The 24,321-nt window shown below is 54.1% G+C and overlaps 1 protein-coding gene across 2 annotated transcripts in view; it reads left to right on the forward strand.

Moving 5' to 3' along the window:
• The window catches only part of ADAMTS2 (ADAM metallopeptidase with thrombospondin type 1 motif 2), a 204,629-nt gene that overhangs the window by 160,278 nt on the left and 20,030 nt on the right, over positions 1–24,321 (forward strand). For both annotated transcript variants that reach the window (XM_072947118.1, XM_072947119.1), the window contains 8 exons: positions 2,299–2,404; positions 3,072–3,215; positions 3,475–3,607; positions 4,918–5,031; positions 17,173–17,318; positions 18,639–18,814; positions 20,039–20,172; positions 23,767–23,890. In XM_072947118.1, the coding sequence (XP_072803219.1) occupies positions 2,299–2,404; positions 3,072–3,215; positions 3,475–3,607; positions 4,918–5,031; positions 17,173–17,318; positions 18,639–18,814; positions 20,039–20,172; positions 23,767–23,890 (1,077 nt within the window). The remainder of the gene's footprint in view (positions 1–2,298; positions 2,405–3,071; positions 3,216–3,474; positions 3,608–4,917; positions 5,032–17,172; positions 17,319–18,638; positions 18,815–20,038; positions 20,173–23,766; positions 23,891–24,321) is intronic.

Genomic DNA, 24,321 nt, shown 5'->3' on the forward strand with positions numbered 1-24,321 from the left:
ACCACACAGAGGGCGACTGCGAGCGAGTTGGTGCTGGCGCCTCTCTGCTGTGGGAGGGCCCTCTAGCCACCCTTCACGGCCCCGGACCAGGGCGGCCGGCTGGCAGGCAGAGCGCCCCGTCCGCCGTCCATCCAGGCGAGGGCGCTCACAGAGGGCAGATCTGTCTCATAGAAGAGAAACCGACACAACTTTGATACTAAGTGAGGTCGGTCCTCATTTTAAAACGTGAAAGGACAGCCAAGGATTACCAGACCTTTAACAAAAGGTACAGGATGAAAAAGTGGACACAGATGCAAAACCAAATCAGAAAACTGACTCCAGAGGAAACAGAGAACTCAGAGCATGGGAAAGCACAGTTTTATAAAGTAATGTTCCCAGAATGTTTGAGAAAGTACATCCGTAAACCCAGAACAGGTTGCTAGGAAGAATTAGAGAACAGAGGGTTTTTGTGAAATTAAAGGTGTGGTGGGCAGAATAGAAGAATCAAAAGCTGAAATAAAAAAATCAAAGCGTCCAAAAAGATTAAAACATGAGAGAAAAGTTAGGAGACACAGAGGCTCGATCCAGGAAGTACAACATCTAATAAGATTTGCGGGAAGAGTAGCGGCAAAGTTAGGAGGAAGGATGTAAAGAAAAAAAATACAGATTCATTTTCAAACCTGCAGATCCTAAAGTTCACGTAATGCTAAGTAGGTGAATGAGAAATACACTGAGGCCCGTGTTCCTATGCAGGGTTGCATGCAAAGGCCAAAGAGAAGATTGCAAAGGTTGGCCCTGGCACCGATCCAAGAGCAATCACCTCGAAATCTGCAGAGCAAAATCACTCTGATTTTCCTGTTTATTACAAGGGAAAACGATAATGGTTGGATGACGATGCTTTTACAGACAAGTCTGAAACAGCGCTCTCAGTCACGCTTCCTTCCTTTCTGTTTTTCTCTTTGAACACGTTGCCTGGGACGCCCCGTGGCGTCTGAGAGGATGAGGCTGAGGCCGGGGAGAGCCTGGGCCTCTCACTCGGCAGGTCTGTAGGACGCCCAGGTCTAAGCAGAGACGCCCTCTGGCACGCGCGGCTCTGTGTGCCCGGCTTTGCCCTGTCCAGGGACGAGCAGCTGGGCCCGGGTCTCTGGGTTTCCTCAGCTGGGGATGGGGTCTCAGCCTCATGCCCTCCAGCCACCCCCTGCCCCCGCAACGGGTGGGAATGCTGTCCTGTGAACCTCCCCTGGGGACAGCTGAAGACACCCTGTGATCTGGCTCAGCCCAGCCAGGGGGTCAGCCCTTCCACAGACCGGCCACGCGGCAGGGAGGTCTTCCCGCCCCACTGCTTGGGCTGTTCTGGCTCGTTCCTCAGCCCCGCCCTGGCTCCCTGCCAGGCTCCGTTCCCCGGCTGCTTCCTTGGGGCACACACTGTAACTGGGCTGGCAAAGCCCACGGTGTCTCCTCACCGTGACCTGTGAATTCAGGGCTCTTCAGAAGCCCTTGATGGAGGGGCGTGGCTGGGGGTGGCCCTTGGCACCTCTTAGGGGGTATGGCCTGCTGCAGCTGCCCTTCCCACTTCTGCTCCCCACCCTCTGCCCCTGGGGGCACCCTGCCCGGTCCCAGCTCCTTCCTGACAGACCCCTGGACCCCTTGCAGAAACGTGGCTCAGAATCTCCTCAGCCAGAGTGTGGGGTTCCCTGGCTGAGGCTCCGACGGCCTCATCGTCTGTGGCTGGTCAGTCCCCCAACCACTGGGCCAGTCCCCTCTGCACGACTCAGCAGGGCAGCGTGGCATGTCATCTGTCCTGGCCTGACGCTGCCCCTGAGCAGCTCAGGGCCGCCCTCACTGCAGTCTTCTGTGTACTATGGAAATGGGGAGAAGCCACGGGGGAGCTGAGGAAGACCCCGAGGGAGTGGGCTCAGGGTGCGCTGCCAGGCACGAGGGCCATGGAGCCTGCAGCGGAGGAGGCGGTGTGGAGACGGCGTGCTGCCCGGGGGCAGAAGGCCACTCGGCCAAGGTGGGGAGGAACGTGGGCAGTGGCATGAAAGGGGACCAGCTGGCAGGAGGCTGCCTGCCGAGGCGCCAGAGAGTCCTAGGAGGTGAGATCTGGACTCGGAAAACTGACCCAGCTGCGGTGTGGACACTGACGGGCAGGGCTGAGGCCCCAGGGTGGAGAGCGGTGGCTTCCTGAGCTGGGCCAGCCGGGCGTGCACATGACTCTGCTCATTTACTCTGGAGAGGTCGGGGGGCTGGGGCCAAGGTCCCCCCAGTTTGGGCAGGGCTCTGGGTCTGGGACTAGAGCCACACTCTGTCTCCTCCCAGGCTATGCTCCTGTCACCGGGATGTGCCACCCCGTCCGCAGCTGCACCTTGAACCACGAGGACGGCTTCTCCTCGGCATTTGTGGTGGCCCACGAGACTGGCCATGTGTAAGTGGCCTCGCCATCCTTGTGGTCTAAGGAAGATTCGGGCCTCAAGGGGCCCCACTTCTCCTCTATGCCCAGAGAGAGACAGGCCCCGTCGGAAAAGCCTTTGGGCTGTGATGTCCTGAGCCAGCGCCGCCGCACAGGGCAGGCCCAAGGCCCATCCTGCTGAGGGCCAGGCAGGGCCTGGGGGCTTTCTACTCATTACACCATTCAAGTGCCTGGGCACAGGGGTCTTCTTAACCCGTTTTCCAAAGGAGCCTCACCCAGGAGCAGAGAGCTGGGGGTGGGGAAGCCATGACCCTGCCCGGTGAGCGTGCTCCAGGCACCACCTGGATCTTGCCTCGTGAGCCTTGATGGGGAACTTCGCGGGGCCGCCGGGTGTATGCGGAGAGGGCAGTGGATGCCTCCACCGCCAGTGCTTTCTCATGTAGCAGTGCTCCGCCTTGGGAACAGGGCACCTGAGGGGGCTGCTGCTGGATGCCGTCCCCCAGACTGCCCCTAGCTTTAAGAATCTAGTGGGTACAAAATGGGTACCACCCGGCTCAGGGCAGACCAGGCCAGCCCAGGGGAGTGGGGCGCCTGGGGGAGGTGCAGGGTGCCCTCCCGGCATCTCGGTGGGATGGAGCTGACCAGGGGAGGGTCCAGTGAGGCTGCCTCGGCTCCTGCACAGGCTGGGCATGGAACACGACGGGCAGGGCAACCGCTGCGGCGACGAGGTGCGGCTGGGCAGCATCATGGCGCCCCTGGTGCAGGCAGCCTTCCACCGCTTCCACTGGTCCCGCTGCAGCCAGCAGGAGCTGAGCCGCTACCTGCAGTGAGTACCGCTCTGCGCCTCCCGAGGGCCACCCCAGAGCTCCAGGCTCGGCTCTCGGAGGGCACCTGGCCCCGTGTGCCCGAGCCCCCAGCCGGAGCCCTCGGACCTGGGTCCTCCAGCCTGCAGTGTGGGTGGTGGGGGGGCAGCTTTATGCCTAGGAAGAGATGTGGCAGGGAAATTGAGGCAGCACAGCATGGGGCTGGGGAAAGCAGGCAGGCCCCTGCTGAAGGCAGCTTGCGGCACCCGTGTCCCTTCACAGCTCCTACGACTGCCTGCGGGATGACCCCTTCGCCCACGACTGGCCGGCGCTGCCGCAGCTGCCCGGGCTGCACTACTCCATGAACGAGCAGTGCCGCTTCGACTTCGGCCTGGGCTACATGATGTGCACCGCGGTGAGCGTGGGGCCCTCGGCACCTCCCGGGGCCGGGCCGGCTTCCTGGGGGCTCCTGGGGACGGGGCGGAGCCACCCTCCGACATGGCAGCAGCTTCCTCCACGCCCACCCCTCCTCACCCAGTTGGCACCAGTGCCCTCCTGGCTGGTCCAGACACGATCCTGGGCAGGGAGCACACAAGCGCTGTGACAAGAGCTGTGAAGCGGGGACCAGTGGGGGATGTGGGGGCTTATGGTCTGCAGAGTTCAGAAGGGCTGTCTGGAGGAAGGGAGCTATAAAGGCTAAGTGGGAGGAGAGGGTGTTCCAGAAGGCAGGTACCACGTATGTCTAGAGTTGAGGGAGCGCAGCAAATAGAGGAGCAACAAGTTGTCCCCTAGGATCGAGCGCTGGGGCTGAGCCGTCAGCAGGAACCCCAGCCATCAGAACTGGGCGTGACTGCTGTTCGAGGCCACCCCATGCAAGACATCGCGGCGAGAGCTTTGGTGTCTGTTAATGTTTGACTCAATGCTCATCTCAGCAGCATAAAGGAAGTAAGCAAAGCGTTACCATTTTACAGATGAGGAAACTGAGGCCCAGAGAGGTGGGGTAACCAGCCTAAGGCCACACAGCAAGCAAGTGGCAGGCTCGGGTACTGATGCAGGCAGTCTAGCCCCTTGCACAACTGCCTAAGGAACGTAGTGGGCTTGATTCTCATCTCAATGACTCACTGCAGTGGGAAGCTCTGGAAAGGTTTGCATAGGGAGTGGCATGGCCAGATCTGAGTTCCAGCCAAATGAAGTCCTGGAGGAAAGGCTATCGTGACAGGAAATATAAAGGCTAGGGAAAAAGTCCGGGGGACAGAGGCGAAGGCTGGGGTGAAGGTGGGGCTTACTGGAGCAGCGGGGAGGGCTTCAGGAGGGATTAGGTGAAGTGCTCAGCAGGGGAACAGCAGGTGCACGTGAGATCCTGCAGTGACAGCCCCTCCCAGGCACCAGCCACCCCTGCCTGGGCCAGAGGGGTGCCGCCTAGCCTTCATGCCGAGCACACTGGTGCCAGCGGTCTGTCCAGGCTCCATCAGAGGTGCAGCCACAAAGAGTTAGAGGTTGGGGAGGCCAGGCAGCCCGCAGGACGTGACGCGCCCATGCTGTAGGCCCCAGGCTCTCCCAGCCCCAGGACCACACAGCGCTCAGGGCACCGCACAGCCCGTCACGGGCAGCCGAGTCATTCCTGGCTCCGCAGCTGTGCAAGACGACCCGGGGCAGCAGGCTGGCACCCCTGGAGGGTGCCTGACGTGGGAGGTAGCCTGGCTAGCTGCTGGGGCTTTCTTCCAGTTCCGGACCTTCGACCCCTGCAAGCAGCTGTGGTGCAGCCACCCTGACAACCCGTACTTTTGCAAGACCAAGAAGGGGCCCCCCCTGGACGGGACCATGTGTGCACCTGGCAAGGTGAGTCGGGGCAGAGGGCAGGCACTGGCATGCGCACAGATTTCCGGGGCCTTCTCAGGGGACCCCACCTCCTTTCTAATAACCCCACACTCCTGAGCCTCTGCCCCTTGAACTTCCCATGCCTTCTCTTCTGAGCCTGGTGTCTCAGAGCTCCTCACTGTGCTTCAGGTCCCCCTCGGGAATCCCCTCCTCTGGGGATCCGTGTTGGGGCTCCAGCAGCCTCCTGTCGCCCCCTGCACACTGTGGGTGACTGGGTCACCTCACCTTGAGACCAACATTGGCCAACATTCTGGTGGCAGCTGGAGCCCCAGGCCCAGGGTCAGGCTTGGCCTCTCCGTGCCCAGCTCCTTCTTGTTTGCCCTCTGGTGGGCAGACTTGTCTCAGGAGGTAGCTGGATGGCCACCCACGGCATCTGCCGGCCACCCCAGGCCCACTTCTCACCTTCTGGCAAAGCAGCAGAAAGAACAACTTCTTCCCAAACTTTCCAGCACAAGCTCTGGGCCTGATTCTCATTGGTTCAGATGAAATCACACTCCCACTCTTCAGCCAATCACTCACTAGAGGGGCTGGTTTATGCAGATGAGCCTAAGCCTGGGTCTCAGCCCAGGAGGGTTCAGCCCACCCATGTCAGGCACACCCAGCAGCACGGGGCGTGGCCCAGGAGAGGACTCCAGCACGCTCCCCCCTGCATCAGGCCTAGAAAGGCACCCAGACCACCTGGGCCTGAGGTTCCTCCACCCCAGGTCTTAAATTCTGCCAAATTTTAGTCCCTGGTGGAGCTTCCTAAAGATACGGATTTCCAGGTCCACCCTGAAGATTTTGGTTTGGGATAAGGATGGAGAATTGTTTTGTTTGGGGTTTTTATTTGTCAAATTATGGTGAAATTCACATAACATAAAATTCCTCAGTTTAACCACTTTCAGTGGCTTTTAGTACATTCACAGTGTTGTGCAACCATCACCACTAATTTCCAGAACTTTCTTATCACCCCAAAAGGAGGCCTCATTAAGCAGTGACTCCTTAACTACCCTCCTCTCTCCAGCTCCTGGCAACCCCTAATCTGCTTTCTGTCTCTATTTGATTTGCCTATTCTGGAATTTCATGTAAGTGGAATGATATAATATGTACCTTTTATGTCTGGCTTCTTTCACTTAGTAGAATATCTTCAAAGTTTGTCTGTGTTGGAGCAGGTATCAGTGCTTCATTCCTCTTAATGGCCAAATAATATTCCACCATATGGATGTACCACATTTGTTTATCCATTCATCATTTGATAGACACTGTTTTTTTCCCCCCACCTTTTGGTATTTGTGAATAGTGCTGCTATGAACATTTTGTGTATGTTTTTATTTGAAGACCTGCGAATTGGTATTTTTAAGAGGTGCCCCAAGTGATTTAGCTGTGCCCTGGACTTAATGAATTGTCATAAGTTGGAGATGAAATGTTGTCAGAGACCTAGTAATGCCAGGACTGACCATGCAGCCCTCTTCCCACGGGAGCTCGATGGAGGGAATAGGGGCCCCCAAACATTTGCCATAACCCCAGAGGGGAGCTCAGCAAACACTGAGCTGGGGAATGAGACTAGCTCAGTACGGCTTCCTACCTTAGTCCGTTCCCCTCCGCACAGTCCAGGCCTGGGTGGAGAGAGGGTGCGTGGAGTGGGAGCAGGCCCTGCACAGGTGTGCTCACCCCGGGGTGTGTGGCTGGTTTTCACCCACAGGAATCCTGGCCACTGGGAAAACATGGGCCAAAGAGTGCCTGATCCCCAGCTGATTGTCCGCCTTCTCCTGGGGGCGGGGGTGGGGGGCTCTGGTAAGAATGGTGGGCAGATGTGGCCAAAGTGCCCCCTCCTCAAAGAAACCACTGACCCAGCCATGACCCTTCACTCTTTTTGATGGTAGGAACCTCTGTTCATTTAGCCCAGTAAAAAACATCCTTTTATATATTTAAAAAAACCAGCATTGTGATGATTGTGTGGGTGGCGTTAGTGCTAAACTCTACCTGCCCTGGTTCTCAAGGAGCACAGATAAAAAAAAACTGGCCTAGATCGGGGATTCCAGGTATGTGGGGGTCGGGGGTGGAGGGGCAAAGGGAGAGAGGAGGGAGGGCACCCCCCGGGGGCCTGTGAGAGTCCTCTGCCTGTGTGCAGCTGTATGTTTCAGTGTCTTATCATAATGTAATTTTCTATTTGGAAAGCAACCATCCATTCCTCTCCCTTTCCTGCAGGAACAGGGGCTGAGAGAGAGGGGAGTGAGGAGGGAGCAGGGTTGGAGGAGTAACGTGTCATCTCAGGGATCTGGGCTGTGCCAAGCTCAGCTGTCCCTCTCCATCCCTCTCTGTCCCCACCCCAGTCCCCAGGCAGGGGGTCACACAGCTCTCAGACCCTGCCTCGGATCCTCATGGTCCACAGGTTCCTGTGGGTCGTCCCCAGCACGTTCTCCCCTCTTGGCTCCGTTACTGGATTATAACCCTGGGTACTCAGTTTTCTGTCCCCACCATTTCCCAGAGATGGAACAAGGTATCTGTGTTCCATGTGCTGAGATGACCTAGAGGAAAAACAGAACTACAGATGGGCCACCTCCACCCTCTGCCCCTTCAGTTTCATGGCTGGTTCACCGTCTGCCTGGGTTGCACACTGTGGTGTGGGGCGGGCAGGTGCACAGCCTTGTGCCTCGGAGAGATAAACTGGTGAGGACTGGGCAATGAGCGCTGAGGGCCAGTGGTGCACAGCTTTCTGTGGAATCCAGAGTTTGGGGCGGACATGTTTGGCAGAGAGGGAGAGGTGAGCTTGTTGCTCTTGGACAAAGAAGTGGGTGCTAGACCTGAGGGTTAGGCAGATTAGCCATCTCAGCTCCATAGTCATTCATTCATCCACCCCTTCATTCGTCCATCTGTCCATGTGTCAGACCCACCCCACCTCTGTCAGAACTCGCCATCTGTGGATGTCGGCCGTGAATGAGAAGAGGCGGCTGTGACATGGTGGTTACGAGGGGGATGTGGAGGGGCCTGTCGGGAGCTCAGAGAGGCTTCCTGGTCAGTGACCTTAGCCAAAGCCCAAAGGATGGAGAGAATTGGGACCAGCACTCCAGCCAGGGGGGACCTCGTTGGGTGGAGGCCTGGTAAGGATGGCCGGGGAGGGTGGATGAGAGGCACATGGTGTTTTACAATATAGTGTATTAATAGAAATTTTGAGGTGTAGTAAAGCCAACAGATCAAAAGATAGTTTGTTTCTCACAAATCCCAAAAGTGAGGGGTCACTCAGCACCAGGATCACACGGAGAGCAGAGGGGAGTGGGGACTGCGGTCTCCGCAGAAAGGAACAGGCGAGGTAAGCAGGCTTCGGGCCGGCCGGTGTGAACAGTGCCGGTGAGCTCTGGGGCGTGGGGCTGCCCCTAATTGTCTGGTACCTGGCTGGCCCCGGGATGGTTAGGATGGGGGGTCGCCAGGAATTTAAGGGCCCCGATGGAGGAGGTGGCTGGGGGTGTGGGCTCTGGATTGGTTGGTTTGCACTTGAAAATCGTGGGTGACTCATTTACTGTCTCGAGGAACTGGCTAAGCCTGGGAGGGACCGTCCCTCCAGGGTCAGTAAGACCCTAGACATCACAGTATCAGAATCCAGAAAGCAAAACAAAATGGGGGGGAGTATAGCTCAGTGGTAGAGCCTGTGCTTAGCTTGCTCAAGGTCCTGGGTTCAATTCAGCACCTCCGTTAAAAAGAAGTAAATAAATAAATAAACCTAATTACCTCCCCAACAAAAAATCAGAAAACAGAAGAGATGGTTAACACCGCATGGCTCTCCAGTAGTCTGGTGGGGCAGAGGGAAGGGCTGATTGAATTAATGAGGCCTCTTCCTGCTCCTGCTACTTGTCCTGCCTGCCCAGGGTGCTGGGGGCGTGGCTCAGATCTGCTCTCAGAGGCCTCATTAATTCTGCCCTATAACCACACAGCGTATGCCCTGGATACCCTGGATGCAGGGTCAGCCAAGCACAGAGGATCCCTGCAGGTGTCTCTGCCCCCCAAGCTGGGCTGGCAGGCTCCCCTTGCCCTCCTCACCTGAGCCAGGGGCAGGGCGGTGGGCGGGGTGCGGGCCATCCGGGTCAAGATGGCTCCAGCCTCAGTGTGTCTTGGCAGGAGAGAACCCCCCACACTCATGTGCAGTATCTCGGGGAAGCAACGCCCACCCCAAGTATTCACGAGCTCGGACTGTGCCAGAGACGCATGCCGCGATGCTTACCCAGCATGCAGAGGCCCCGTGCTGTGGCTCACGTTTCCCTGCACAGCTGAGAACTGGCAGGCGGGCACAGAGACAGGGACAGCCCAGGGTCTGGGCATGGGAGTTCAAGCCCTGGTCCCTCCCTCCTCATCGTGTGCCTTTGAGCCATCCTTTCCCCCTCGGCAAGTCACCTTAGTGTCCAGCACGCTTATCCTCACATCCCAGGCTCAGGGCATGTGGTACCAGCTGGTGGGTGGAGGCTGGAAACCCAGGACCACAGTGGTTCAGAAATGCTAAACGTACACTTCCTGAGAAGAACAGCCGGCCTCTCAGGCTTTCAGACCAACCTGGCGGTGTCCGCAGCCCTGCTTAGGGGCACCGGCGCTCTCCAAGGTACTTACCCGGAGAGGCAGCCCTGGGCAGGTTTGCTCATGGATATGCGAGGGCTCTGAACTCGCTCAGACGTGTAACTTCGTGCTTTTAAATGTTTAAGCTTCTCTATTGGATGAAGTACTTGTTGGCATTTAAACAAATGTTTATAGAACATTTTAAGAATATTAAACCTGTTTCTTTTATAGTAACACTGAGGTGTCAGAGCATGAAGCTGTTCTTTTGGGATGCTTACAGTCATCTAGGAAGAAATAAACCAAAATACTAAAGGGACAGCTTCTTAGTGGTGAAATTCTGGGTGATTATCCTGTCTTTCTGCTTTGCTTTTATTTTTTTTCTTTTTTCTTGACTTTTTTTTTTTTAGGGGAGTTACTGGGGATTGAACCCAGGACCTTGTGCATGCTAAGTATGTACTCTACCACTGAGATACACCCACTCCCTCCTTGCTTTCATATTTTCCACAATGTGTATTACCTCTGTTCACTTGGACCTGAGTCTGTGGAGGAGGTGGGGTGTGAGCCTGTGGGGTGTCCTGAGCTCTCCCGTGCCCAGCTTCCCATTTCTAGACTGGGGACCAGTTTGTCCAGTGGGGACAGGAGGACCACTGTGTGGCTTCCTCCACGCCCCCGGCCCTTGGTCTCCATGGCCACCAGTGACTTAGAAGCTGGGCCCTGTCACAGCCTTCAGGGGTGCCAGGACCTTCCCTCACTCCCTGCCTTAGTCAGCTGGGGCTGCTGAAACAAAAATGCCAGAGACCAGGGTGGCTTAAACTACAGGTATCTGTTCCCTAGAATTCTGGAGGCTGGCAGCCAAGGTCGGGGTGTCGGCATGGTTGGATTCTGGACGGTTGCAGACTGCCGTCTGCTCTCTGTGTCCTCACATTTTGAAAAGAGGAATCATCTCTCCCATGTCCCCTTACAAAGGCACTCGTCCCACTCACGAGGGCTCCACCCTGCGTACCTCCCAAAGGTGCCACATTCTACTGCCGTCACATTGGGTTAGGCTTCCGCGTATGAATTTGGGGCACACAAGCGTTCAGTCGCCAGCCTTTCCTTGCCTGGGCCCCCCTCCTTGCCTGCCCGCCCCACCCAGTACCACCAGCTGAGGCGGACACCAGCTAGCGTTCCTGCGGGCTCTCCGCTTCCCTTCCCAGGTTGAGTGAGGGGAGCTCTGAGGTGAAAGACTAGGTAACTGTGGCCCAGGAAGGATGTGACCAGCACCCCTGGTGACCTGGAGCCAGGCCTGCTGGACCCCAGGTGGCTCGTGACCGTGAGTGTCGGCCACGTGTCCGGATGCCCAGCCGGCGGTGGTGCAGCCCCTGACCACTCGCCCAGAGCCCAGGGACAATCCAGAGACTGCAGCGTCTCCCATGCGCTCAGGCTGGGGCAGAGGCAGTGCTGGGGACGCGCCAGCAGGTCGGGAGGAGTGAGTGGCCCGTGTGAGGAGGGAGAGGCCAAGTGGGTGCCCAGGTCACTGAGACATGCACGAGGGCAGGGAGACAGGTGACGAGAACCAGGAGGCCTACGTAGGAGCAGCAGGGGTGTGGAGGTGGGAACGTGGCTGTGCTGGAGGCGGGCTCAGAGCCAGCGCTCCGACGGCAGGCGCTTCTCGGGGAGCACTCTGAGAATCAGCACCTGCACAGACAGTGAGGCTCTGAACACGGATGTGGTCACAGCGCGGGGCCCAGTCTGCCCCACCTGGAGCCCCAGGCTGGCCTTTCAGAGCTGTCCCCAACCTTGACCCCTGGCCATGGCTGTCTGCAGGAAAGGGGCATGACTCTGGGCTGGGCAGCCTTCTCTGGCGGAGGGCATTTCCTGGAGAGGGACTCAGCTGCCAGCCAAGAGCAACCAGTACCCTTCGCAGCTGGGGGAGTGAGCAGCTCTGTCCTGAAAGAGGAATCACCCCACCTTACCCCGGGGCGAGGGCGGGGAGGGCAGGGGAGCCACGGGCTTTCTGAGCAGAGGCGCTCACAAAGTTAGTGAGCAAAGTGGGTTTGGCCTGTTCAGAGAGCAGTCAGTCTGTGCTCCAGTGCCTGGCATGGTGGGGGGAGGTGGAGCGGGGGCGGGGGAGCGTGGGTAGGAGCCAGGCCACGGGGCTGGTCTGAATCCTTAGGTAGTGGGGAGCTCACAGAAGGTTTTGAGAGGGGAACAGAGATGGGTTTACCGTGAAGCTTATGATGTGTGAGCTTTGGGGCCCCCTACATGCGTGTGTTTTCATAAATTTTGGAAAGGAATGTGAAAAGGAATATAGGTATATATATATATATATATATATATATGTGTGTGTGTGTGTGTGTGTGTGTGTGTGTGTAAGTATAGCTGAAAGCACCATGCTGTACACCAGAGACTAACACAACATTGTAAATCGACTGTGCATCAGTAAAAAATAAATTGTGAAAAAGTCAGATGTTTTGACCATAATCAAAGAGGATCTCTTCTCTTTCCAGTCCTTCCCTCCTGATACATTCCTCCTCCTGTCGGCTGACATTGGGGTGGCCGTGGGTGCTCTGTGGCTTTGGCTTAGGAGAAATTGGATTTGGGGTATATTTATTGGCTTATTTACATGGTTTTCAACACCTTCAATAGTGTTGGGTTGTTGTATCTGTCCAGGTGTAAGAATAACTGTTTTCCACAGTGGCTGCACCAAATTACATTCCCACCAGCAATGTAGGAGGGTTCCCTTTTTTCCACATCCTCTCTAGCATTTATTGCTTGTGAACTTTTAAGTGATAAAATATTCTTAAGATACGTTTGTTGTTTTTTTAGACATAATGCTACTTCACACTTAATAGGCTTTAGTATAGTGTAAACATAACTTTATATGCCCTGGGAAACCAAAAAATTCATGTGACTCACCTTATTTGATACTTGCTTTATTTTGGTGGTCTGGAACTGAACCAACAATATCTCCAAGGTATGACTATATTGCCATATCCATGAACATGGGATGTCTTTCCATTTACTTAGATCTTTGGTTTCTTTCAACAATGTTTTGTAGTTTTCAGTGTACTAGTCTTGCATTTCTTTCATTCTATTTATTCCTAAGATTTTTTCTTTTTTGATGCCATTGTAAACAGAATTGTTGTCTTAATTTCATTTTCAGTTCATTCATTGCTAGTTTATGGAAGTACAATAGATTTTTGTATGTTGATATTGCATACTGCAATCTCACTGAAATTTTTTATTAGCTTTAATAATTTTTCAGTAGCTTCCTTAGGATTTTCTATACGGAGTATCATTTCATCTGCAAATAAAATTTTACTTCTTCTTTTCCAATCTGGATACTCTTTATTTCTTTTTTTGCCTAATTGTCCTGGCTAGAACTTTCAGTACAATATTGACTAGAAGTAGTGTGAGTAGACACCCTTGTCTTGTTTGATCGTAAGGGAAAACATTCATTATTTCAGTATTAAGATGATGTTAGCTGGGGTACTTCACTGATGTCCTTTATCAGGTTGAGGAACTCATCTTCTAGTCCTAGTCTCTTGAGTGTTTTTTTCAAGAAAGGGTGTTGGATTTTGCCGGTTTTATTTTTTGAGTCTTGAGGTGATCACGTAGTTTTTCCTTTGTTCTAGTAACATAGTTTATTACATTGATTGATTTTCAGATGTTAAGCCCTGTACTCCCATAATAAATTTCACTTGGTCATGGTGTATAATCTTTTACTATGCTGTTGGCTTTGGTTTGATAGAATTTTGTTGAGGATTTTTAAGTATTTTCATAAGAGATATTGGTCTGTGGTTTTTATCTTGTGATACCTCTGTCTGATTTTAGTATTAGGGCACTATTAGCCTCACAGAATGAATAGAGAAAATCTTCTCTTTCATTTTTTGGAAGAGTTTGCAAAGGATTAGTATTAATTTTTCTTTAAATGTTTGGTAGAATTTAATCAGTGAAGCCCCCCAGGCTTGGGCTGTTACTTGTGAGAAGTTTTAAATCACTGATTCAATCTCTGTACTTGTTATAGATCTATTCAGATTTTCTAGATCTCATTAAATCAGTTTTGATAGTCTGTATCTTTCTAGAAATTAGTCCATTTCCAGTACTCTCTTTTTTCATGTGGATTTGAATTATTCTCCAGTATCATTTGCTTTCAGCCTAAATAACTTCCTTTAGTGTTTCTTATACAGCAGGTCTGCTAGCAATGAATTCTCCCATTTTTTGTTCACCTGGGAATATTTTTATTTCACCTTCATTGTTGAGAGATGGTTTCATTGGATATGATTCTTTGTTGACAGCCTTGTCTCTGGTCTCCACTATTTCTGATGAAAAGTCAGCTGTTAATCTTATTGGGTGCTCAATGAGTCATTTTTCTTTTGCTGCTTTTGACATTTTAGCTTTCTCCTTCAATGTTTTGACTATAATGTGTCTGGATGTGGATCCCTTTGCATTTATCATACTTGGTTAAATTTCTTGGATGCGTAGGTTAATGTCTTTAATCAAATTTTGGAAGTTTTCAACCACTATTCCTTTGAATAGTTTCTACTCTTTTCTCTGTGTCCTCTCTTTCTGGCACTTTTACTGTGCACATTTCATTGGACTTATGGTCTTCCATGTTTCTCAGAGGTTCTGTTCATGTTTCTTTATTTTTTTTCCCCTCTGTTCTTCAGATTGCATAATTTCTATTAATCTATATTTAAATTCATGGTGTCTGTCTTTGGCCAGCTTAAATCTACTACTGAGTCTGCTAGTAAATTTTTCATTTCAGTTTTTGTACTTTTAAACTACAGTTTTTTGGTTTTTGGTTTTCTGTTTGTTTGTTTGTTTTTCAGTTTCTATCTCTTTCCCGATGCTCTCTATTTGGTAAGGCATTATTCTTATACTTCTCTTTCGTTCTTTAGACATGGTTTTCTTTTGTTCTTTGAACATATGTGTAATAGCTGTTCTGAAATTTTGTCTGCTAAGTCTAACATCTGGGCCTCCTCAAAGGTCATTTCTGTTGCCTGCTTTACTTTCCTATGTACAGATCACACTTTCCTGTTTCTTTTCATGTCTCACATTTTTGTTGAAACTGGTCATTGAAGAAACATTAGCTATTGATTCCCTTGGACCTTGTTGTACTCTTGCTTGCTCATTTATCTGTTTACTTGTTCAGTGACTTGGCTGCACTGTTTCAGTAAGTTGCATTTGCCCTGCAGTGTGCAGCTGGTGATACTGCCCCCCAGAGATCACAACCTTGGGCGTGGGCATGGTCACCCTGGCCCACACAGCTCCACACCCCCACCCCCAAACTCTCAGATCAGTTGGGTTCTCTTTGCCTCTTTCTCCGATCTTCCCATCAAGCTCCCCGCTGTTCTGCCTCTGTTGGTATCACATCCAGTGAGCTTTCACGAGCTGCTAGCTGACGGCTGCATTGTTTTTGATAATGCCTGGGGTACAATTTGTCTACAGCCTGACCCAGTCAAACTCTGGACCCCTCACAGGGGCAGGGTGTTGCCAGTATTTGAGGCTTGCTCAGACCGCAGGAGGGCGCTTAGCTGTCATTTCACTGGTTCTGTCTGTTACACTTCTACTTGATTTAACATTTTACTTGTTGTCCCTGGTATCGTGGAGGTACTGGTCTCCTCTTAATTGGTCACTACCAAGATTTCTATTGTTTTTGACAATGCCCTTAGGCATGAACTCCCTAAGCTCTGTTCCAAATAAAGTTAGTCCCCGTAGGGTGAGTTATGAGCTCTCTGTTCTGCCTCTTCCTCTGGGAAGATCACTGCATCACTGCATTTGAGCTAAGAGCAGGTTGGTCCACTTCCAGAGCGACATTCCTGGTCTACAAATAGGTCACTGGATAGGGAAAGTAGCCCCTGGTCTTCTTGGCTTTTCCCCTTCAGCATGGACCCTCTGCCCTACAAGCAAGCCAGAGAAGGGGCTATCGGGGTGCAGTATTCCTGGCTTGCTGTGGGTGAAGACGGGGTGGGCAAAGGAGCTCCAATCCTCTTGGCTACCTCTGCCTGGAACAGATTGTCTGCAACACAGAGTTGGGAGACATGGGAGAAGCCAGGGGCTTGCCTTTCCCAGGGTGAAACTATAGCCCTAGACTGCGAGCTGAGGGGACAGGACCTCTGTCTTTTAGGCAGTAAAGCTTCCATCACACTGATCTGGGAAAGGAATGGGAGAGGGCTGTGGCTCAAATGCCATAGACTTTCAATATTCTTACCAAGATTTAGTAGATTTCCTTGAATAAATGTTTCACCAGTAGTTTTACTGACTTTAGGACAACTTCCAGATACTTTTTTTTTTTTTACTGAATAGTTGATTTACAATAATGTGTTAGTTTCAGGTATACAGCGACGTGATTCATATATAGGTAGACAGATTCTTTTTCAGGTTCTTTTTCTGCTATAGGTTATTACAAGATATTAAGTATAGTTCCCTGTGCTGTACAGTAGGTCTTTGTTGTTTCAGATAATTTAAATGGTTGTTTCTAGAAAGTAATTTTCACTAGTTAAATGATTGTTTTACTGAGAAAAGAGTTCACCAAACGTCTCACAGCTCCATTCTAGAAGTTTCCATTTGCTGCCTGCCTTTGTCAACAAAGTTTTATTAGCACACAGCTGTATCCATTCATTTGTATGTCCTCTGTAGCCACCTGCATGCTCCAGTGGCAGAGTTGAGTAATTGCAATAGAAATCACGTCGCCTGCAAAGTCTAAAACAGTTACATCTGGCCCTTACCGAAAGCGCGTGCTGAGGACGGACTGCAGAATCTTTCTGTTCTCCCTGTGGAAATCAGTCCCTCAAAACTGTCGTCGTATGAAGAGGCGATGAAAGAGCACATAGTTAAAATGGCAGGAAGGTTGTGTCTGTCAATCTACTTGGAAAAAAATCATCGTTCTCTGTTCTGGGTTGTTTGTGGTATTTGTCAGTTTTTAAATGTTTAATTTTTCGTGATATATTTTCTTATTCTAAATCAAGATTCCATTCTATACCTAATTTAGTAGTTTTAATTTTGCAGTCTTCTTCAAGTGGACCCTAGATCGTGTGAGCTTCCTCCCCGGGGCAGGCGGGGCAGCAGTGTGATCAGATTCACCCTGCGGACCTGAGTCTGAGCTGAGCGTGACTTTGCTCCGGGGGTCTCCCCCCTTTATTCATGAATTTCTACCATGTAGGCATATTACCTGTCCTTTGTTTCCATATTTCCTTAAAGTTGCCTTTTTTTTTTTTAACATAAACAAGTAGATCTTACATGCTTCTGGAATCACTGGCTTGATGGGCCACTTGCACCTTTATGACTGGCCGTGTGTGGGCACCCTGGCCTGTGGCATCATGCTGGAGACTCGATTGGGCAGACTCTGGCTGCGGGGACAGAGTAGGCTGAACAAAAGGCCCTGAGGATGGTGCGAGGCCAGGGCAGTGGTCAAGGGAGGCTGGGTGGAGGGGCTGGGGTGGTGGGCGCCAGCGTCCTACCAGGCCTCTCGACGGGGCTCTGAGTTTCTGGGCGTGAGTCATGCCTGGTCTCCCTGTGCCTCCGGGGCCAGGCAGTTATCGCCAGAGTGGGGGACATGTGAGTGATGGGTCAAGGGAGTGACCGTCTGTCTTTCAGCACTGCTTTAAAGGACATTGCATCTGGCTGACACCTGACATCCTCAAACGAGATGGCAACTGGGGCGCCTGGAGTCCCTTTGGCTCCTGCTCGCGCACCTGCGGCACAGGTGTTAAGTTTAGGACCCGGCAGTGCGACAACCCACAGTGAGTCGGCCCTGATATTTCCCAGCCTTCCTGGGTGGCAGCTGCTATCCCCAAGGGTCCTTGCTAGGCCCCTGAGGATGCCAGTTCTGGAGAGGGTGCGAGGGCAGGCAGTCCTGGCCCCTCCTCGTCTCTCCTGGGAGGAAACTTAGAGGGGGCAGGGCTCATGCCCCAAGCCACGCAGCCTGCTGGGGGCAGAGCCAGCCCTGGAGGCTTGGAAACTTGGTCTCCTGACCCAGCAGTCTGCTGCACGATGCCCCTGGGCTCCCCACACCTACACACAGGCCTGCACCCTCTTCTGGTAATGCCCTGGTTGGGGTTGTCATTGGTCTGTGTTCCCTTCAGTAGCCTTGGGATAAATCTCAAAGTCACCCTTTCTTTCCCCATCCCTATCAAACACTGAGGCCTCTTGATTCTTTCTCCACAAATTTCTCAGGTGGTCATTTCCACCGACTTCCCCTGAGAACAAGGCACCACTATGCAAGGGGCCTCGTGGAAGCCAGCTTCTTCCATCATCCACTCTGCAGTGCTGTCACCACCCCTTGTCACAGGCAGAGCGTGACTTTGCGCAAGTCTCAGGTGGGGCCTCGGGTTCTGCTTGGCATCTCATAGATGGTGAAGCAGAAGCCCCCAGCTCCTCCCAGGGTGCTGGCCTGCCGCGCCCCATCACCCCGCCTGCCAGAGGCATCTGCTGGCCACCAGCCGGTGACTTTCCCGTGAGGTTAATGCTTTGTGGGCTGGTGCTGTTCTCAGCAGCGTGAGGACATTACAGAAACGCAGCCCAAGTTTTCTTGAGGTGGAGGAGAGCCAGAGGGTGGAGTGTCCACTGTGTGCCCAACACTTGTTAAGAGCACTTAATTCAGGTTCTACTATTTCAGAATTACCCTGCCGCCGTGTGTGTGAGGGACAGGCGCAGGCCTGGATGTAGAGGAAGCTCACCCAGCTCCTCCACCCTGGGGCTTCTGACTTGGGACACAGCAGAACCCAGACACCCGTCACAGCTCACTGTTGGGCCCCAGCCACAGCTCAGGAGCTGGGATGGGGGTGGCGGGTGCGAGGGGCTGCACAGATGCCTCCTTCCCACAGGACCCCTGAGAGAAGACAGCAACCCCTTCCACACCTGATGCTCCAAGACCCTGACACCTGGGGGATTATCCAGGTCCTGTGACTGGGGCAGGGCAGGGCCAGGTCCCTTCAGTCAGCAGAGCTGCCCCTCAGTCCCCAAGGCTCAGAGATGCCCCCCAGATCCCACAAGTGGCACCCCGAGTGCTGGCCTCTTCCTGGTGGCGCCGAGCCACAAAGCCCCTCTGTTTTCTCCTCCAGCCCGGCCAACGGGGGCCGCACCTGCTCCGGCCTCGCCTACGATTTCCAGCTCTGCAGCTCCCAGGACTGCCCTGACCCCCTGGCCGACTTCCGCGAGGAGCAGTGCCGGCAGTGGGACCTGTACTTCGAGCATGGCGATGCCCAGCACCACTGGCTGCCCCACGAGCACCGGGATGGTGAGCCCCGAGGGGAGAGCGCCCTCCGCGTTCCGGCCCTAGGGGGTGGGCCGGAGCTCGCTGTGCCGCTGATGCCCCCTGGGCAAGCTGCCGGCCACAGGCCACACCGGCTGTCAGCAGAGCCCACCCTGGCCGGGGTGGCTGCTGGGGTCCGTTCAAGGGCTGGGAGCTCATGGCAAGAGTGCAGTCCCAGGGGAGCCAGAAAACAGGGCCTGGCCAAGGAGGCCGGGGAGGGGGCGGGGCTGGAGGCGCGGGTTGTTCCGGGGCTCCCGCGGTCGCCACCCGGTGGACGAGGCTGGAGTTGCACCGTGGGGCCGGCTCAGCCTTGGGGGCGGGGCCGGGGTGGGGGTGGAGCCTGCCAAGGAATCAGGTTACCTCTGGCCCCTCCTCTTTCAGTGGGAACTCAGTTCCTAGTGTCAGCGACTTGAGCTGGTTTAAGCATCAGAAGGCACTTGCAGGCTCCTGGAACTGAAAAGTCTGGTAGCTTCAGGCATGAGTGTGTGTGTATTTCATTGGAGTCTCGTCCCGCTCATGAAGAAGGCGGCATTGGGCAGAGGAGGGCAGCGGGGCCCAGGCCTGCTCCGCTGTCTCCCTCACCCCACGTGATCCACCAGCCGAGCGCCTGTTGCAGGCCCCACACGTGCATGCGGGGAGGGGGTGCCGGAGCAGACAGGCTCCCCGTCTCAGAGGGAGGCTGTGGTCCGGCAGAAAGTCACCTAATGATATTTTAGTGACATCTGCGACAAATGCTGAGGAGGGAGGGTACCAGGGACCCAGGACTGAATCAAGGGGCGTCCGGCCTTATTTGGGCTTTCAGAGAAGGTTGACTGAAAAGGGTCTTCAGGTAGAGACCTGGCAAACAGCCATTTGCCTTTCCCCTGAGTCTGGGGGTCTCCGAGCAGGGCCTCGGGGATCTGGGGGCCCGGCTGCACCAACAACAGCCTGGCTCAGCTGGAAAAAGCTCTTCCTGCGTTCCCTGCACAGGAACACTAAGCGGGTTGCAGGCACCTGCCTCCGTGCTTTTTCTCTCCCGCCCCAGGGCAGGCATGTGTGTGTGTGTGTGTGTGTGTGTGTGTGTGGCGGGGGGTGAATCCTAAGGAGACCCCCGTGGGGTGGGAATTTCTCCCTGCGAGGTGCTTCTTAAGCGAACTTGGGGAGGAAGCTGCGTGGCAGGTGAGCCCTGCAGCCCGCCCTCGTCCCCAGCGCCCGCTGCTTCCCTTCCAGCCAAGGAGAGATGCCACCTCTACTGCGAGTCCAAGGAGACCGGGGAGGTGGTGTCCATGAAGCGCATGGTGCACGATGGGACGCGCTGCTCCTACAAGGACGCCTTCAGCCTCTGCGTGCGCGGGGAGTGCAGGGTGAGTGCGGCGAGGCCGCCGCTGCGGGAGCAGAGGGCCGCTGGCTCAGGCCTCGGCTTCGCGGGGTCGCTGGGAGGAGTCACCGAGGCTGAGCGTGCAAAGTGCTGGAAATGGCACCTGGATCGGGGCAGGTCCTCAGCCGATGTCACATCCCTCCCCCGACTCTCCCCTCGTGTCAGACGTTCTCAGACTTGAGTCGGAGGAGCCACCCGGGGAGCTTGTGGCTCTGCCTCAGAGATTCTGATTCTGTCGGTCAAGGCTGTGGCCCGGAGCATGAGTTTTACCAGTGACCCAGGTGATTCCGATGCATGTGGTCCTCAGGGGACCCCTCGTGAAGCACTGCCAGTCGGCATTGGACAGCTTGCTCTTGATAGGGGTGGCCCCCCATGGCTCTCGTTGGTCTCGCTCTTTGTAAACAGGCCCTTCTGTGTTTTCTGTTACTCTCATGCCTTTGGCTTCAGCCTTAGGCTGTCACAAGAAGCAACCGAGGGGCACCCTCGGCTTATAAGAGGAACAAGGGTGCAGGCTTGCCCGCTGCCAGACTCCCTAGAAGCAGCTGGAAGCCTCTGTAGTTTGTGTGGGTGAGACTGACTGTAGGTGTCGCAGAGGCCGGCTCTCGTCTTACCTTCCTGAGAGGCGAGCACCCTCAGGACTTCTCCGCAGAGAGCCTGGCAGCATGCTGCGGGCGCCTGGAGGAGGGGGGCGAGGCGGGCAGAGCAGGGAGGTGGGCTGCGGGGCAGCTGGAGGTGTGCTCGGGGCTCCTCTCCCCTCACGGGGGTTCGGCAGGACGGCAGCCCCTGGAGAAGGAGGCTCCCGGGAGGCTCACCGCGGGAGGCCGGGAGGGGGCTCGCCCAGCCTCGGTCTGGCAGGGGGGCCCGGCCACAGTCTGCTCAGACCCCAAATACTCAACCAAATACTTACAGACAAAGACAGCAGTGTCTCCCGTGTACCTGGGGACGGTGCTTAACTTATGGAGGTTACTGACTGATGACACAGGCATCAATGCCATTGCAAGAAAAACTGATTAGAAAAAAAAATTAAAAACAGCAGCAAAAAAGACAGGAAAAAAAAAAGAAGGGCTTCTTACTTGCTCTTCCTGAGGGAAGGGCATGCCGTGCTGTGCAGAGCCCCGTGGGAAAGCACCAGGGTCAGCTGGGAGGCAGACGGGAGTAGGGGACAGCCTGGGCTGGAGCCACCACTGGGGCTTCCCTAGGAAAGGCAGGGCAGGGCAGAGTAAGCAGGCTTTGGGCAGGAGGGGTCTCTAGATTGCCGGCACCTGCCCCTGGGGTGATTTAGGGCAGAGACATACCGGCTTGGTGTGTGAGTTTGATGCAGGGGGTGATGGGAGGGGTCAGTTGGTTTGTGTAGGAAAGCTACGCCCCCTTTGCTGTCCCTAAGAACTGGCTGGCTAGCTAGCCCTGGGAGGGGCGGACTCTCCCTGGCTGACAAGATTTTCAAGATGTCAAAACATCATAAATAGTGGGGAGGATATAGCTCAGTGGTAGAGTGTGTGCCTAGCATGTGTGAGGACCTGGGTTCAATCCCCAGCACCTCCTCTAAAAATAAATAAACCTAATTACTCACTTCCCAAAAAACAACAACAACAAAAAAACACAAATTAAAAAAAAGTTTTTAAAATCATAGCTCACAGAAAATATTTTAAAACCGTGAATGATTGCAGTAGCCCAGGAAACATTTAGTAGTGGAAGTAGCTTTAGATGCCTGCTGTGAATATGGTCCAAACCTAACAGGGAAGTGGGAACACGAATTCACCCTCTTAGCGGGCGTGGCTAGAGCTTCGCTCCTTACACTGACAACTGGAGAACAGGGTATTTCATTAATTAAGGGTGATTTTGAACAAATAACAGTAGGATAAATTTTTGCATCATTACAAAATGTTTGCATTTAGATGTGATCACATTGCAAAAGTTAGAAAACAAAGGAGAGCGAAAGGAAAGATGGAAAACACACAAAGGAAATGTGAGTAACAAGATGAAATTAGGAGTCTTTATAACACATGTGAACGTGAAACTCTTCTTTGAAAAAAATCTGGTATCCAAGTAGAAGTTGTCCATTAAAAAATATCAAAATACAATGACTCAGGAAGTTTAAAAGTGAAATGACAGCAAAAGACGTGTCAGGAGAATAAAGACACACACACACACACACACACACAGAGGAGGGAGTGAGGAATTAAATGAGGCCGTGAAGGTGCTAATTCCATGTCCAGTTTGGGGGGTTTTTCCCTATGTGTCCAATAAGCTGTTCTCTGACACCAGCTGGGCGTCCTACCGTTCGACCCAATTCTGACACTACCTGCACAGGAAATTCTGAGGGTTTTAGGAGGTCTAGCCAGAAACTGGATGAAGACCAAATATATATTTATTATAAATCACAACATCACGGCCACTCCGGCCTGACAGGGGGTTCTCCCCTTCGTCCCTTCCTCTCCTTCCCCCTCAGCTCCATCCTTCACTCGGGTCTTACTCTGTGCCAGGCAACGTGTGACTATTTTTAAGGACCATCTCCTCTCATGCTGGCAACAGCCCTGGAAGGCCTTGCTGCTCTGACTCCACGTCCCAAATGTGGAAACAAACTTGGAGTTTCTCTGAGACTACTTGGCCAGAAAGTGGCTCTGTGGTCCCTTTGTAGTCTAGAGACCCTGCCCTCAAAGGTCTTTGTGAAGCAAATGTCCGAAATCAAAGAGCAAAGGGAAAAGAAGCAGTCTCGCAAGAGGCAGTGATGGGAGAATCGTGGTGGGGTGGAGGTGAATTGGCTCTGGGCTTCCTGGCAGCCAGTGCAAAGAGGGAAACCTGTGACGCATTCTAGTACAGACAGAGGGAGCAGACCAGCTCGGAGGAGAGATGGTCTTCCCTGCTGAGTGTGGACGTGGGTGTGAAAGTGGCCTCAGGCCAAGTGCTCAGGGTGTGGACGTGCAGAGTCTGCTCCCCGTGGAACTATGGGGCCCTGGGAATGTGTACTGTCAGCAGGGCTATAGGGAGGAAAAGAACGCGAACTTGTTACTGCTTCTGCCAGGTGGCCCTGGGCAAGGGAACGTCCCTGCTCTGTGGGGAACAATTTTCGATACTGGAGGGGACAGTGTTGAGAGGCTTGGTTGAGAGAATGAAAACGAAAGTGTTCCCACCAACTCTTGTCACCTCCTGCCCAGACAACCCAAGCAGGCTAAAGAGGACACTGTTCCGGGGGGCAGTGTGAGGGAGGGGCCTCCAGGCCTTAGCTTTGGGTGGGAGCCCGAGAGGGCTGGAGCTACGCTGCGTGGACGCCCAGGAGAGGGGCAGAGGCCAGGTGTAATTTGCGTTCACTGGGAGGCCAGCCTGTGGTGCCAGGACAGCCTCGGGACGTGGCCCTGTCTAGACTGTGCAGATGAGCGGATGAGTGACGGGGATTGGCTGGTCCCTGGTGGGCACGCAGGGCTTGTCTTGCTCCAAAGCCCCTTCTCCTTCCCCTGTGTCGGAGGCTGCTAAGAACAGCTGCCCAGACCCGGGCTGGGGAGGGAACAGGCTCCAGGGGCTGATCGGGGACTGGGGAAGGTGGGATCTCAAATACACCCTGCACCCCTTGCCCCCACAACAGAAGGTGGGCTGTGACGGGGTGATCGGCTCCAGCAAACAGGAGGACAAGTGCGGCGTGTGTGGAGGGGACAACTCCCACTGCAAGGTGGTCAAGGGCACGTTCACGCGCTCGCCCAAGAAGCTCGGTGAGTGCGCCCCTCCCTCCCGCCGGTGGGTGGCTCTGGCTGGGTCTGACTGTCTTGGCAGAGGTCCCGGAGTGTGAGGTGGAGGGAGAATCCCAGGTGGGGACAGCTGTGCCAGGCCTCGGGGTGGGTGGGGACAAGGAGAATGACAGGACACAGATGCTCAGGGTGGGCCCGTAGTCTTTATTTGAGGGCACCCCTCTCCAGCCCTCCAGGGCTGGGCTGTCGCCTCCCTTGGTCCCTGCCCCTCCGCTGCTGCGCCCAGCTGGCTGTCAGCAGGACTTGGCCGGGCTGCTCAGTGCGGCCTGCAGCCTGGGGGCAGCCAGTGGTCCCCACAAGACCACAGAATGGGGCTGGGGAACTTGGGGTCTCCAGCCAAGGCGGGCTCTGGGAAGACATCCCTCTGGGTGAACCCCCTTCCAGAGCCATGTCCC

This window comes from Vicugna pacos, chromosome 22, assembly GCF_048564905.1.
Source record: "Vicugna pacos chromosome 22, VicPac4, whole genome shotgun sequence".
NCBI classification, from domain to species: domain Eukaryota; kingdom Metazoa; phylum Chordata; class Mammalia; order Artiodactyla; family Camelidae; genus Vicugna; species Vicugna pacos.